At 50.0% G+C, this 16,047-nt stretch overlaps 1 protein-coding gene across 2 annotated transcripts in view; it reads left to right on the forward strand.

Moving 5' to 3' along the window:
* The first annotated feature begins 2,321 nt into the window (after positions 1-2,321).
* Positions 2,322-16,047, forward strand: part of Traf3ip1 (TRAF3 interacting protein 1) — a 37,792-nt gene continuing 24,066 nt past the window's right edge. Inside the window, exons 1-7 of one of the 2 annotated variants that reach the window (XM_021646889.2) lie at positions 2,322-2,562; positions 5,603-5,671; positions 7,170-7,331; positions 8,403-8,540; positions 8,629-9,033; positions 13,077-13,148; positions 14,004-14,079. In XM_021646889.2, coding sequence (XP_021502564.1) covers positions 2,440-2,562; positions 5,603-5,671; positions 7,170-7,331; positions 8,403-8,540; positions 8,629-9,033; positions 13,077-13,148; positions 14,004-14,079 — 1,045 coding nt within the window. In that variant the 5' untranslated portion in view covers positions 2,322-2,439. The remainder of the gene's footprint in view (positions 2,563-5,602; positions 5,672-7,169; positions 7,332-8,402; positions 8,541-8,628; positions 9,034-13,076; positions 13,149-14,003; positions 14,080-16,047) is intronic. The other variant, XM_021646890.2, reaches the window with a different exon arrangement.

Genomic DNA, 16,047 nt, shown 5'->3' on the forward strand with positions numbered 1-16,047 from the left:
GAGGAGAGCTTTCCCTTCATTGAAAAGATGCTGTGGTCAGCAGAGCTTAAAGATGTTGGGAAAGTGGTCCAAGTGGCTCAGAGGCCTTTGGGGGTGATGGGACCTAGACCCCAACCTTGCCAAAATCATGAAAACCATGGGGCAGAACTTTGTAAGAGGGACAGGGCCTCTCCCCAGCTCTCTTTCTCTCTCTCTGTGCCTCCCTCAGTTTCCACACGATTGAAATGAAGGTCAGCAATGAAGATGTCAACATCCGGGCTGGCCATTGGTAGTGGGGACCCTGCCTTGTACTCCTAATTGGAGAAAGTGGGAGCAGTGATGCCAGGAGAGGGTTCCCACCTGTGGGAGATGCCCGCTTCTGCTATGCACTCTGCTCCATGGACGCTCTGGGTGCCACAGCCAGGGCTTGCAGGCTTAGAGAACAAGAACTGCAGGGTATTCCGTTTTGAATTACAAATAAAAGAACGGAAAAACAGTCTGCCATAACTTTGTGGTAAACTGTCTTATCTGAAATTCAGATGGATTAGAGATATCCTGTCTTCTCTCTGTAGGCTAGGTTTATCTGTCCTCTGCATGACTCCTGATCCCTACCCTGGTACCTAAATCCAGGCGCTTCTCCAAGCCTGACCCACATCCAGGGCTTTCAGCATCCGCCAGTCTTTGTCTCTGGGAATGTTTGCCTCCTCGCTGGGGGAGGGAGGGCCTGAAAGCCACTCGGCTTTGTGGCTTCTGTTTCCTGGGGTGACTCACAGCCATGGCTATCTCATTCATTCAGTCAGAAACCACTCACTTTGAAAGCCTCCCCTGCCAGCCTTTTGAGTTAGGAACCCTTTCTTTGCTGTTCTTTTCCATTCTTAATCAGTAAGAATTTCTATGAATTAACTGTTCTTTGCCTTATCTCAAGGCATGATTTAGACTAGTAGCTCCTACTCTGGTGACCTCCAAGACAGCTGGCTCTAGGCTGGCTTCTGCACTGTTCCCCTGGAGGAGGTCCTGGTTCCAGGTATCTTTCTTGAAGTCAGGAATCCTTGGTTACATCTTCTGGGACCTGCTTTCTCAGTGACCAGAATGTTGTCCACTCTCTCTTCAGTATGGAGGAGTAGGTTGGACCAGCAACAGGAATGAGGGTCTGGAAGATACTCGGCAAAGGCTGCCATGCGGTTGCCTCCCCTCGGTGAGTCCTCACAGGAATTGGTTGACAATATTTCCTGTCCTGGATCCTCCCAGAGACTTTGATACGCAGGTGGGTGCTAGCACTCCCAAAGAGCAGCCAAGCCCCGTACCCTGGGCCTCCCAGGGCCTTTTGCGTCCATTTACTGCCCTGCTCTCCACAAGCTGTGAGAGCAGCAAGAATCACCTTCCTTTTGTCGTATGAGCTAGGTTCCAGGTCCTCAGTAGAATTCCCAAGGTCGGGTATCTCCAAGTCACCTAGGTCCCCACCTTCTGGTCTTAGCCAAGCCAGTTGCTGGCCGTAACTTCCAGCCCACCTCCTTAGCAGGTTTCTGCCCGAGTAAATCTTGCAGGGTAGGTCCGTTCTCAGGGGCAGTGTTAGAGATAGGACTCTGCTCTCTGCGTTCTGCCCCACCCAGAGACCAACTCCAGCCACGGCTCGGGACTGAGAGGTCTCTTAAAGGAGTTTCTGACTCTCCTTTTGTGGCCATGATGGGCAGATCAGGGGCAATGTCCTAGTTGGGGTTTCTCCGGTCTGGGTCGAGGAACTCCAGATCTCAGGCCCAGCAGCAGCATCTGATCCTGATGCAGCATCGGTGTCGGCGGCGTTGGGGATCACAACCAGGCCTCTCTCCTACAACGCCTCGCCCCGGGGCGGAAGGCTGCAGCATCCTCGTCTAAGGACCTAGCAACTGCACCGCTTTGTGACAGCCCTGTGAGCTAAAGGCACAGAAAAGTATAGAAGCACACGTCCCCACGTTCCTCCTCTTGGCATCATTTTCAAGAGTACTCAAGTCAGGGGGTTCAGGTCAGGGGAGCAGCAACGATGGGCTGAAAGGAGCCAAGTTCGTTCTCCAAGTTTCTGTGAAGTGTTATTTTCCTGGTGGGTGTTAACTTTAAACTTGTCACTCCGTGCTCTCTCTTTAGAAAGGATCACTCCTTTCTCACACAGAATGGCCTGGTCTCTGGGCAGCGATGTGCAGCGCTGTGGGGCGGGCCGAGCGGGTTCAAGCAGCTACAGAGTCGCAGCACGCATGTCCTCCCGCGCAGCTAGAGAGGCCGGAGGGGCCGGGCGGGGCCGGGCGCGCGTCCGTTGCCAAGGCCGCGCGGCCCTAGAGACCGGGCGCGGGTGGCACGCGCAGGCGCCTTGGCGAGTTGCGGTGCACTGTGGGATGGGAGACTGGCGCGCCGGGACGGCGGGCATCTCGGGGCACCGGGCAGAGGCGCGGTGCGCGAGGAGGGGCGCGGGCGGTCGCCGGCGGCAGCGCCATGAACGCGGCAGTGGTGCGGCGGACGCAGGAGGCTCTGGGCAAAGTCATCCGGAGGCCGCCGCTCACCGAGAAGCTGCTCAACAAGCCGCCGTTCCGCTACCTGCATGACATTATCACCGAGGTGAGCGCGGGCTGGGTGCGGGCCAGGTCAGGGTCCGGTCGAGGTGAGGTGAGGATAGGGGTGGGGTCTGGGACGGGTTAAGGGTCCGGGTAGAGGGTTGGGGTAGGGTGTAGGATGGGGTAAGAGTCGGGGTGAAGGTTTAGGGTAACGTGTAGGACGCAGTGAGTGTCGGGTGAGGGTCCGCGTAGGGTATGGGTTGAGGTAGGATGCGGGCCTGAGTAGGATTCGGGTTGGGGTGAGGGTCAGAATTAGGGTCGGGTAAAGGTGAGTGCCCAAGTAGTATGAGGGTCAGGGTTCAGGTTGAACTGAGGGTTAGTCCCAGAGTGCAGCTCTAGATGAAGTGAAGTGCGGTCGTGCTCCGGGGCTGGGTGGACTGAGAGTGAGTGAGGATGGAGGTTAGGTCCAGGTCAGGGTTGGGGGTCTTGTTGGAGTCAGGGTAGAGTAGAGGGTGATGGTTAAGTGGTTTGGGTGGAGAGCTAAGGCCCGGGTCAGGTTCAGGTCTGGAGTCCAGAGTCAGGCTGTGGGTTAGGGTGCTGGGGCCAGAAACTGAGGCTAGGGTGGAGATGGAGGCCAGGGCTGACCTCAGTCTGTGAGACTGAGTCCTGCGACAGGGTCTAGGGCCCAGGGTCAGGTTGCTGCTGGTCAGGTTGCTGTTAGGAGATGGGCTGTGTGTTGGAGGTCTGGAATTGGGGTGTGCTTATAGTCAAGGCCTGGGTAGGGTGGAGGTCCTTGCCTGGGGCCTGGGTAAGAGCTTGGCGAGGGCCAAGGTGCCTTCCCACTAGCTCTTGAGACCTGCCTTACTTTACCACCGTTTCATAAGGAGACTTCTGGGGCTCTGGAGAAACACTCATTTCCCCCCCTTCCCATTGTACCTCTTTAGAGCGTGCCTTCCACTTGTCAGGGAGTCTCCAGGAGCTACAGTGGCATTGTCCAACAGTCACAATTGTGTGGAGGCTGTCAGGGCTCTTGGTAACCCCAGAGCATCGATGTAGGGGTGAATGCAGTTGGCATGGAGCTTCAGAGGGTGCTCTGGGACTTGGGGTGTGGTTGGGGCTTAGAAGTCAGTCTCCAGAGCTCAGGATCTCCACTGATGCCGACCCCCATACTTCTTCCTCTCACTCAGCAGGTTGAGCCCTTTAGTCCACCTTTTGCTTTACTCATTTTGGCCCTCCTATTTTAGCTGGTCATGGGTGCCGTCATGGACCGTGGCTCTGTCTGCTCATCTTAGGTGTGTCTAGAAGTGCTCTGGAATTGACCCACATCCCAAGGGGCTCTGCAGCCCCGTAGGCTCCTCTCCCAGACTGCGAAGCACTGGTTGCTTTGGAAGGTTTGAGGAAGGGGCTGGCTGTGTAGAGAGCCCTGCAAAGCCAGCAGTTGCTACACTCTGACAAGAAGGAGCCAAGAATTGTTAGCCGATGTGGTGCCGGCCTCTCATGGTGGAGACTGCCAAACCTGTGTTTTTCTTCTGTTAGTGCCGTCAGCTAATGGCTTACCGGCTGCACGCCTCATCGTGAAGTCACTCAGGAATGGAGTGAAGCTGGTGGGAGGGAGGAGGAACACTGAAGTGGAAGATGACCACTGACTAGGTAGAGATGAGGAGTGAGGGCTGCTTTCCTTCTGGACTTTCCTGAGTGCAGTGGCGAGGCCAGTCTGTTCCAGCATAAAGAGAAGCACACCAGCGTCACCTCCTTGAGAAGGGGGTCAGAGTTGACATATTTTCAGATCGCAGGTGGAGAGCCTTCTGGAAGTTTCTTTATTCTCCCTGAACATTGCATCCAAATCACCTTCATGAGTTAGCTTACTTAATAAAGTAAGTGAATGTCTTTATCCTGGGATGTGAATGTCTCTCATCACAGTTACTGCTCACAATTTAAACTGCCAGCATCCTGGGAAAACCTGAGCAAAGTCAGTTTCAGGAATGTTAGATCAGGGTGCTCTGGTGGTCCATGTACCCAGCACAAGCCCAGCCCACCAGTGTGCCTCTCCAGTCATCTGTTATGAGATGGACTCTTCCCGATTAATTGACAACTAGGACAGTGCAGCCAGAGTAGCTGTGGCCCCATCCCAGAGGAGGAGGCACCATTCACATGGAGCTTTGTTGCTGCCTGATGTTTTTAAAGCCAGCCTCCTGATAACGTGTTACTACGCACCACATGCCTGGCCATCCACGTCCTTACTAAGCACCACATTCACATTTCTGATGTCTTCTGTTGTTTGTTTTCTTGAAAATGCTGTTGCAACCTTCTTACTGATTTTTAGGAACGTACACTTTGAGAATCTGGGACCCTGGCCGGAAGTAGGGTGTAGAGAAATAGAAAATCATTGTCCTTCTTTAGGGGTAGCTAGGGCTCCAGGTTACTTGTGGGAGGAGCACTCCAGGGAGAGAATAAATGCGATTGGACAGGGGAACACTCCATTTTAATGAGAAATGAGAGGCTGTTCTAGAACTTCTGGTTTTAGATACCCAGGCTAAGTAGCTCCTTTTCTTTCTAGAGTCTGTTCCTCCAGTTTGGCCTGAGTACACTGGAGAAAGGTTGTGTGGTCAGGTCCTCTGCTATAGAAAAGCAATTTGTGTCTTCTTGGAGTGCTTTGGTTTGTGGTTCCAAGTTGCTGGAAAGGGATTGTAGCCAGGCCTGGTGTGACTGTTGGCAAGCCTCAGGCTCCTGCCACCCCACATGGCTTTGGTCCCTTTGCTAGAGCCTTTTTGCTTCGACTTGGTGGTGGTTTTCTTTTGTTCAGTGTGTGCTTCCCAGCTGTTCCCTCTCAGGGTCTGTCCTCCATGGAAAGCTGTCCCCGCCCCTACTGTGAATGTCCCATCACCTACTCAGTGTTGGTAGAGTTGGCTGTCTTCATAGCTGGCTATTCTCTGAAGCCTGGGCCCTGCGTTTAGTAGGCATCAAACCTCTATTAAGGATGAAGCCATTAGAGCTGTGGGTGTGACTGGGTCCTGGCCTCTCCTGAGAGTGGGGTTCAGTGGGTGAGCTCAGTGAAGGAGCTGCCAAATGAGGTGTGCATGATGGTCCCTTTCTGTTCCTGGCAGGTGATTAGGATAACTGGCTTCATGAAGGGCCTCTACACAGATGTGGAGATGAAGTCAGATAACGTCAAGGTAGGCTCTGCTGTGGGTTGCTTCCTCCACACTCTTGCCCTCCGGAATAGAGCATATTGTACAGGCTGCCTGCTATAGTGTATATCATGTCTGTGCTGACTGATGGTTGAGAAATCCTGAGTCTGTGGCCAGCCTGCGTTACAAAGCAATTTCTGGCTGGTTGATTCCGAGTTATGTATACTCTCTCGTTCCATTTTCTCATTTGTGGCAACTTCATACTATGCTATATTTATCTCCTGAAAAACAGAATTAGGGGCTGGAGTTATAGCTCAGTTGGCAAAGTGCTTGCCATGCAAACACACAGACCTGAGTTCCATACCTCAGTACCCACGTGAAAAGCTGTGTGTGACCGTGTGACTGGTGATCCCAGAGCTGGAGAGGTTCTTGTTGACCAGCTGCCAAATAGTTGAGCTTTGGGACCCAGAGACCTTGTCTCAGAGCAGCAAGTAGATGGTTTCTTGAGCAATGAATGATACCTGCCGTTGATCTCTGGCCTCCACATGTACAGGAGTCTGTGTGTGTGTGCACGCGTGTGTATGCATCTGCAACAACCCCCACATTTGCACTCCCATAAATACGCACGTACATACATCTCTACATATACACATACAGAAAGAGCAACAGCAACAAAACAGAATTAAACCAGGGGTGGTGATGCCTAGCTATAATTCCAGCACTCAGGTGACTAAGACAGGAGGACCGCTGCAAGTTCAAGGCCAGCATGGACCAGTGAGTACCCAGACACGGTGGTGCACACCTGTGTTCCTAGTGCTTGGGAGGCTGAGATGTGAGAGTCATGAGTTTGAAGCCAGTCTAGGCCACACAGACCATGTCTCAGAAACAAGCCAAAACCAGATTGTTCTTTTGGTTAAAGCTAGCCCATTAGTGGCATTGGAAGCTTGAATAAGTAGATTTTTGTGTAAACAATGAAAATTCATAAAAGGTTATGAAAAGTCAGAAATTCTGAATTTGTCATACATCTAAAAATGATTTTGAATATAAAGAAAAGCCATTCTGTGCCTATTGATACTGAGGATAGTACAAACTCTTCAAAGTATTTGTTTAAAAAAAAAATCACAATTTTAGAAGCTGGGCATGGTGGCACACACTTTTAATCCTAGTACTCAGGAGGCAGAGGCAGGGGGATCACTGTAAGTTCAAAGCCAGCCTGGTCCACAGAGTGAGTTCCAGGATAGCCAGGGCTACATGCAGAGAAATCCTGTCTCAAAAAAACATAAAACAAACCAAACCAAAACAAAAAAATCAACATTTTATTGTAAAATACTTTTTATTTTTTGAAAATTTCATACATTTATGCAGTGTGTTTTGATGAGATCCGTCTGCCACTGCCTCCTTCCAACTCCCTTAGTGTTCCCTACACTCTTTCCGCCCCAGGTCCTCTGTAAGAGCGCTCTACACTTTCAATTACTGTAGGAGCCATTTCTCCAGCCCCAAAGTACTTCTTTTAATGTTTGTCTCTTACATGGAACTATTTCAGGATAAAGATGCAAAAATTAGCTTTCTACAGAAGGCCATAGATGTGGTCATAATGGTGTCAGGAGAACCCTTGGCAGCAAAACCAGCTAGAATTGTGGCTGGGCATGAACCGGAGAGAACCAATGAGCTACTTCAATTGATTGGCAAGTGCTGTCTCAACAAGGTAGGTAGAAGCCCGCCTTTTGAAGCCCTCCTGGGAGGCACTTGTCTTGGGCTGGCAGAGCTGCTGTGGGATGCTTTCCTTTGGAGCAGGTGTATGGGTGTGCAGGGCTGCTGCTGAGAGCTGTTTGTACCCTGGGTGGCTGTGAGGGATGCGGGAGCCAGAATGTGCTTTTGATGGGACTTGAGGTAATAACCGTCTCAGCTGGGATAAGTTCTGTCGTTTGAATACATTAGTGATGTGTGGCCATCACTGTGGTACAGTCTTCCTTTGCAAAACCCACATTGTGTACCCATCAGATGCGAATGTACTGTTGCCTCCCCCTCCTCCCACCTCAGTGGCAACCTTCCCCTCTCTGCCACCGTGAGTCTGATTGTCCGCCTATGTGGTAGTGTCTGTCCTTTCACTATGTGGGGGCCTCAGAGCTCATCCACCCATCATGGGTCAGTGTTCTCCCCGCTTTGTTAGTGGGTAGATGGCATTGTTTAGCTGCTGTCTGTTAAGGGGCATCTGCTGCTTCCACATTCTGGCCGTTATCCATAGTGCCACTCGGAGTGTGGACTGGAGCTGTCTCTGCAGACAAGTTTTCAGTTCTTTTGGTGTTAAGCCAGGAGTGCAGTGGCTGCGTCTCCTGACTGTTCTGTCTGATTTTGTGAGGAGCTGCCATGCTGCTTTCCAGACAATGGCACCATGCTGCATCCTCAGTGGTTCCCCGGGTCCACTTTTCCCTCATTGTATAATTTTTAAATTTATTCTGAAGTAGGTGCGCTAATACATGTGTGGTGATTAGATCCTGGGATTCTGTGAGAAGATATTTGTATTGCAGCTTGGGTTACTAGACCACACACGTCCACACTGATGGTTTGGGTGGAGGGGGGCAGGACTATTAGCTTGTGTCGTTAGTAAAGCTGTCAGATGCCGTACTTTGTCACTAACATTTTCGTTTAATATTTTATTCTTTAAATGTCCTTCATGGTAGGAAGAAAATCTGTTTAATGAACTGTCCTTGAATGCTGCACTTTTATTGTTTGTACGTGCTAACATCATTTTCCCTTCCCTGGCATGGCCTGCAAGCTCTCCAGTGATGAGGCAGTGAAGAGAGTCTTAGCTGGGGAGAAGGGGGACTCGAGAGGACGGGCCTTACGGACCTCCAAAGCACATGAGTCTGACAACAAGGCTGTGAAGGAGGAAGAGTCCAGAACTCACAAAGAGGTGAGTGTAGGTTGCCCACCTCTGACACAGCGAGTCTTTATAATTGAAGGAAAACATTAACAATGACGGACATGTACTTTTTTTTCAGGATAAAAGAAGCTCTGAGGTAAAGGAGAGAAGCACAAGTGCAGAGCACAAGCAGAAGGAGGAACTGAAGGACGAGAACAAGTCACGGGAGAGGGACAAGGAGAAGCCGAAGGAGTCTGACAGAGACCGACACAAAGACGCCGACAAGGACAGAAACAGAGAGGGAGAGCGAGAGAAAGCCAGAGCGCGGGCCAGGCAGGACAGGGACAGGGGCAGCAAAGACCGGGACAGAGAGGCAGAGAGGGACAGGGACAGGAGGGGTGAGGGTGGGAAAGAAAAAGAGAGGCCGAAGGACCGAGACCGAGACAAGGGAAAAGATCGGGAACGGCGGAAATCCAAGAACGGAGAACATTCCCGGGATCCCGACAGGGAGAAAAGCAGAGATGCAGACAAACCAGAAAAAAAGGCATGGTCGCCACCGAGACTTTCTTTTTTATTTTAGATCTGTCTGTCTGTCTGTCATTTTCGTGTTTTTGTGTGTGCCTGAATGAATTTATGTGCACCGTGTCTGTGCAGACCCCCTGAAGGGTAGGAGAGGGCATCCCCACAGCTGCTGCTGGAGTTCCAGGAAGGCTTGAGCTGCCGTGTGGATGCTGGGAGCTTGCCTAACCCATTCCTCCATCTCCAAGGCCCATTCAGGGAGAGCAGGATGTGCTCTCTAAGACGGCATCTGTCCTACTTTTGCCTTTTTGAAGACTTTAATTTTTTTCTTTTTGCGTGTATGTGTGAATGTATGTCATGTATGCTGGAGGCAGAGGTGATTGTGAGCTGCCTGATGTATGGGTGCGAGAATAGAACTGTGCTTCTCTGCAAGAGTTAGCAGGAACTTTGTTTGCTTGCTTGCTTGTTTTTGGTTTTTTGAGAGTTTCCCTGTGTAGCTCTGGCTGTCCTGGAATCACTTTGTAGACCAGCCTGGCCTCAGATTCATAGAGATCTGCCTGCTTCTGCTTCCCCAAGTGGTGGGTTAAAGGCAGGTGCTGCCACCGCCTGGCTTTTGATGTGTTTGTTTTTGTTAGTAGGGAATCTTAACTACTGAGCATCTCTTCAGCTCCTGCACCTGTTGTCTTAGGGTTTCTGTTGCTGTGACAAAATACCATGACCAGAAAGCAAGTTGGAGGTGAAAGGGTTTATTCTGCTTATACTTCTAGATCATAGTTCTTCACTGGAAGTCAGGACAGAAACTTGAGCAGGGCAGGAACCTGGAGGCAGGAGCTGATGCAGAGACCATGGAGGAGTGCTGCTTCCTGACTTGCTTCCTGTGCTCAGCCTGCTTTCTTAGAGAACCCGTCCACCAGCCCAGGGATGACACCACCTACCATGGGCTGAGCCTTTCCCACTGATCACTAATTGAGGAAACAGTTCACAGCTGGATCTCATGGAGGCATTTCCTCAACTGAGGCTCCTTCTCTCTCTTCTAGCTTGTGTCAAGTTGACATAAAACCAGGCGGTTCACCTGTCATCCTTATAATGGGCTTTGGAAAGTTTGGGATTGTGAATTGTGGCTGGTCTTTGATTCCTTAAAGTAATTCAAAGAGATACCAGTTTCTTGCAAGGTGTCTTTTCTTTAAACATTTTTTTTTTTTACTTATACTTTAATTTTTGTTATGTATGGGTGTATGAAGTGTGTGTAAATGTGGGTGTGTGCACGCCACAGTGTGGAGGCCAGAGGACAACTTTTCAGAGTTGGTTCTCGCCTTCCTTTATCCTTTATCCTGGCTTCTGGAGATCAAACTCAGGTTGCTGGGTTTGCATGAAAAATGCTTTTACCCACTGAACCATCTTACTGGCCCAGTTTTTAAAAACTTTAAATGTTTTTGCCACTTATAATAGTAGTTCAGCCACTTAACTTGGCATTATTGTAAGCTTTCAAACATTTAAAACATCCTTAAGCACATACTGTGGTGATATTTAATGTTTGTTGTTGGATTCCTGGCCTAATAGAGTGCCGGCGCATAGTGGGTATACAGTCGACATTAGGTGAAGGAGTGAATCAGGCTTCCAGGCAAGGCTGTGGGTTCTTCAGGTCGTGAATCGCTGGATGGTGTTGATCGGTTAATGGTGGCTTAAGAAGTGTCTGGAGTGCTGGAAGGTGAATTCATGGAGGAAGGCAGGGAATCGCTGCTGTCAAACGTCATCCGTTTTCAGAGTTTGATGTTTCCTTGCCAGGCCTATAGAGAAGGCAGCAGCTCGGAGTGGGAGCCATTTGCCATTGGCCTTGCTTTGTCTTGCTAGATGATTCAAAGGTCCTTTGCCTGCTGTCATTATACACTGGATCCTGGCTGTTTCTGAAGACCGATGCCCCTGCCTTGGCACTGTCAGCCACACACACAGGTGATGTCACCTGTAGGCGTGGTCTCCCTTGGAGCATGGACAATAACTGGGCCTATTAAGGATTAGACCTACTTTCAAAGTTTTTTTTTTACAAGACTTCCATTTTCCTGTAATTCATGTTTCATGACATTTTCAAGTACAGTTAAGGTTGGCCAGAAAATTCTTCAGCTGCTCACTGCCTCCTGAGTGCAGGTGACTTTGGACTGGCCCCGAACATGGAACACACACCAGTCACTTTTCCCAGTGCTCTGACAAATACTTCACAAGAAACAATGTTAAGGAAGTTTGGGTTGCCTCTGGCTGAGGTTCCAGGGTGTAGTCTGGCAGAGGACACGACAGCAGGCCCTGGAGACTTGGCACAGTCTGGAAGCAGCTCACCTTTGTCCTCAGCCAGGGACCCCTGCCCAGGAAGCAGTCCCGCCCACAGTCGGCACGTCCTCCTGGTCCAGTTAAATCTAGATAATCCTTCATCCCATGAGCAGGGGTTCCTCTCACAGGTGACTCTAGGTCCCAGTGGAGATCAACCTTCATAGGTCAGGGCTCCTTGTCCAGATGTCCTAGTGGCCCAGTGTGGGCAAAGCATCCTAGAGAGGCTGAGAGCCACCTGCTCTACAGCTGCGGGCCACAGGGAACCCGAGATCTGGGCGGGTTCTAAACCCGCCTATGGCATTCTCTTGCTCTGTGTTGCATCTCCGTGTGACTGTTTGGGAGGGGAATGGGTTCTGTAGGACCAGCCAAGCTGGTATCTTGTGACTGCCTGTGGGTGTCAGCGAGTTTCCTTCTGAGGATCTGGTGCAATGAGACCGCCGTGGCCTCACTGCTGGTTGTGTTTAGTGTTCTGCTGGACAATTACTTGTATGTTTGCTGTTTAAGTCACTTTAACCTCCCACACACATCCTGGAGTATTGTACCTGGTATTATAATGTACCTTTGTCATAACAACCTGGGTTCCTTGGTGAGTTTTGGAAATCAGTTATTTCTTATTGTTACCTCTTTTCAGTGTCCTAAGAAGATAGTTTTCATTGAGCTTTTAGAGGCACTAGTGTGTTGTGTTGTATTTTGTGACTGCAGATGAAGCATCCCCATGTTATGCTCGCTAACGCTGCTGACGCTGAATCCCTCACAGAGAAAGGCAGTTCCAAAGAGGGCTGTCTGGATGCGAGCCGAGAGCAAGTGATGGCGGTTTTGTTTCAAAGGGCAGGAGAACACAGTCAAGTGGAGTTCAGTCGCTGAGACCTCGTGGTTTTGTTTATCTGGTTTGTCTGTTGTTGAGCTGGGGGTGCCTTTGTTGAGCTCTGTGAATCTGGGGAACCGATAGTGAAGTTCACTGTGGCTGGAAGTGTCTGCAGATATGTGAGCTCCTGTGAGACCCCTCACAAAGGACCCCACTCGTGTTTTGCTACAGTCACTTCAGCCCTGGCCAGTTCCCAGCCTCCGTTTACTCTGTCTAGGAGGAGGAGGTAGCCTCAGGTTGCCTGGTAGACTTTGGTGAAGAAAGGTGCAAACACGTGTGCAGTCGGCCGGGTGCCAGGGCGGCGCCAGAGCCCAAGCTGCTGGCGCAGCCTTTGCCCTCTGAGGTTAGAGCTGTGGCTGTGGGGATGTGAGGCTGCCCTGAGTAATTACTAATGATCCCGTTCCAGACCTTCATCATGAATGTAGTGACGGCAGTCCGTCTCCTTTAGTCCAGATCTTTCAGAGAACTGGTTTACGGAAAAAGAAGGTATTTACAGCACTCATATGGTTCCTGACAGTGCTTTCACCTGTGCTATGTGAGTCCTTCCATCTGAGGTTACTCTATTAGCAGGAGATGCTCAGAAGACAGGGGTGGGTTGGCAGTCACACCACCACGGACCCCTGGATCGTGGGTGTCCTGTGATTTCCTCAGAGGCCCTACCTGCCCAACGGTGTCTCTAGGTCTCCTGCAATTTTCTTAGAAGACTCCTGGGACTTGTAGGCAGAATAACATGGTTGTCAAACCCAGAGTGGCGATGTGCTATCATGTGAGAGATGGTCTTGTTTGTTCGCCAGGGTCATGTGCTGTATCTTGGTTTTCTTTCTGTAAATATTACAGATTTTAACAATTCTGGAGTGTATAAAGGATTCTTCTTCTTTTTACAGTCAGCCAGCTCAGGAGAGGTGTCTAAAAAGTTGTCAGATGGATCTTTCAAAGATGCCAAAGCAGAGATGGAGGTAACCTTTAAAAAACAGTCTGCCTGTCAGCCTGTCTGTCTATGTTTGCTGTCCGTTGCCATGATAAACCACTGACCAAAACCGACCTGGGGGAAGTGAAGGCTTATTTGCCTTATTCTTCCACATCGCAGTCTGTCGTCTGTCACGGGAGCCTGGAGGCAGGAACCACAAAGGAACAGTGCCTGCTGCCTTGCTCTCAGGCTCCCAGTCAGCTGTTTTTCTGTAGTCCCAGCCTACCTGCCACAGGTGGTACTGCCCACACCACTCAGAGATCCAGAAGATGCCCCACAGACATGCCCACAGGCCACCTGGTGGAAGCAATGTCTTTCTTTTCTTCTTCTTCTTCTTCTTCTTTTTTTTTGAGACAGGGTTTCTCTGTGTGGCCCTGGCTGTCCTGGAACTTGCTCTACACCAGGTCAATCTCAGACTCAGAGACTAGCCTGTCTCTGCTTCCTGAGTGCTGGAATTAGAGGTGTGTGCCTTCACACCTGTTCTAATTGACACTAGGGCATCTTAGTCAGTGCAAATACTACACCCTGAGGTGCTGAGTCAGTGAGGAACTCACCTATTGCATAGCACAATTCGACAAGTGTCTTGTCCTTGAGCTCTAGGACTGTGTGGCCACAGAGGCAGGCCCCTCCTAGGTGCATCTCACACTGTTTCTCATGGTAAGTGGCACAGACAGAAGGGCCTCCACTTGTCACCTCAGGTTTGAGGGTGTGGTCACACAGAGATGTTTCTGTCCCTCAAGCCAAAGGATGTAACGTCATACTCTTTCAGCAGAGTCTGAGAAGTAAGTTCCGGTAGAGCTGGTGTACAGTGTCCTAAGTCATTCCTTTTCTTCTCTTCCTGAAGGTTGAGATTTCTGTGGGAACATCCCGGACCTCGTTATCGAAAGCATCAAAACGGCGATCTAAGAATTCCCTGGAAGGTATTGCAGGCTGAGATTGTGTAGCTGACATGTAGGCCAGCCTTTCTGTGTCTGGCCAGATTGTAGCAGAAGGAGACCCTAGGGAGCACAGCAGTGCCACACTGGGAGAAGTAGGCGATGAAACTGGAGAGTGTGGCTTCTGCTCATGGTTACAGAGGGGCGTGTGCGTACGTGTGCAAACGTACACCAGCCATGGCAGGAGAACCTGTTGACATCCTTTTCTGAATTCCTTGTCAACCATCTCGGTCTCACTGGCTCTTCCACTCTGGCAGAGAGAGTTTAGCCTGTTTTAGATCGGACACAGCCCAGGGGCAGATGCTGTTGCACTTGAAGAAGGAATCGTGTTGAGAGCTGAGCTCACAGGCCTGGCCTGGGGTGTGCTCAGCAGACATGACAGAGCTGTGGGGAGCCTGGGACAGCTGCTGGTGTTGGAGGCTTACTGACTTCACTGAAGTGCGGAGTGGCTTTGGCTGAGCAATAGTAGTGCTGGAAAAATCACTGTCTTCCTAACCTGTGACATTATCAGGAATGTGGCAGTTGGGGCTTTTCTTTCAGCAATGACTTCTCACCCAGCTTGTGAGATGCAGTGGTGACATCTTGTGCCAAAAAGCCTTTTCCTGTGTCTGCCATCTATGGGAGATGCCCACGGGAACAGTGCTGGCATGAGAGCGAGGGTGATAGTTGTTCTTAGTCACAGGCTCCATGGACAGCTCACCCCACCCCTTCCCGGTGCCTTGAAGCTTCCCAGATTTACAGGTACAGGTGGGAATGTAATTCCTAGTGAGACTGTTTTCCCCATGTTGTAGCTTTCTGGTGGCTCAGATGTGCCTGTCCCACCGGCCTGACTCCTGTGGGGTCCAGTTGTGTGCCCATTTTCATGAACTTGTTAGGATGTTTGCAGTATTTAGACAGTCTCTAGTTTTTCAGTTCTGTCTCACTGGACTGAGTTTCTCTCTCGCCTAAGGGCTTCATATTTTAGCCACTTGTGGGTTTTGGTTATATGGCTACCATTTGAGACACGAAAACATGTTTTATTTGATATTTTTGCTCTTTAGCCTTTTGAATAAACTCCTTATTTTAATGTATGGTGTAAGCTGAGGCTCTGGGTTACTGAGGATGGTCTTCTGGCTAACGGTCCTCCCTGGCCTCTGGGACACCATGTCTTCTGCTACTACCTGCTTCCTGCCATTGTTCTTTTAAAAGGAGTTTTATTTAAACTGCTTTTTTGTTTTTGGAGACAAAGTGTCACTATGTAGCCTTGGCTGGCCTTGAACTTATAGACTTCTCTGTCTCTGCCTCCTGAGTGCTGCTTTCAGGTAGTTTTCTTTTTGTTTGTTTGTTTGTTTTTGTTTTTTGAGACAGTGTTTCTCTGTGTAGCCTTGTCTATCCTGGAACTCACTTTGTAGACCAGGCTGGCCTTGAACTTATGGAGGTCCTCCTGCCTGTGCATTCCTGAGCACTGAATGCGCCCCCACCACCTGGCTCTTTCAGATAATTTTTAGAAATCCATTACCACTCATATTCACCCTACTCCCATAGAGTAAGCAGACTGACTGGTCAGGTTTTCACGATGTGTCAACTGTGTCTTCCATGATTCAGGAAGTCGGTCGGCTGTGTGTACTGTGCTGGGGTGTCATTTAGTTGAGGTGGTTGTTAATAACCTTGTGTTGTTTTAATTTGATTTCTGGGAGTCTTTTTAACTCCTCACCCTGCTTTTCCGTGGTGGTTTTGTTTGTAGCTGGCCTCAAACACACTTTGTAGTCCAGCAGGCTAGAGCTGGGATTACAGGCGTGCGTTTTCACGCCCTTCTGTCTAATACTTGGTAGTGTGTAGATGCTTAGTGTTTTATGGTGACACTGTCTGTCTTTCTCTCTTCCTCTCTCTTCTCTGTGTCTCCTCCTTTCTGTGATCCCCAAGAGAATTTACCATCAGGGACCTGCAGGAATTATGACCGTAAGCTTCCCTGAG

The sequence above is a fragment of the Meriones unguiculatus genome, chromosome 15 (genome assembly GCF_030254825.1).
Source record: "Meriones unguiculatus strain TT.TT164.6M chromosome 15, Bangor_MerUng_6.1, whole genome shotgun sequence".
Classification (NCBI taxonomy): Eukaryota; Metazoa; Chordata; class Mammalia; order Rodentia; family Muridae; genus Meriones; species Meriones unguiculatus.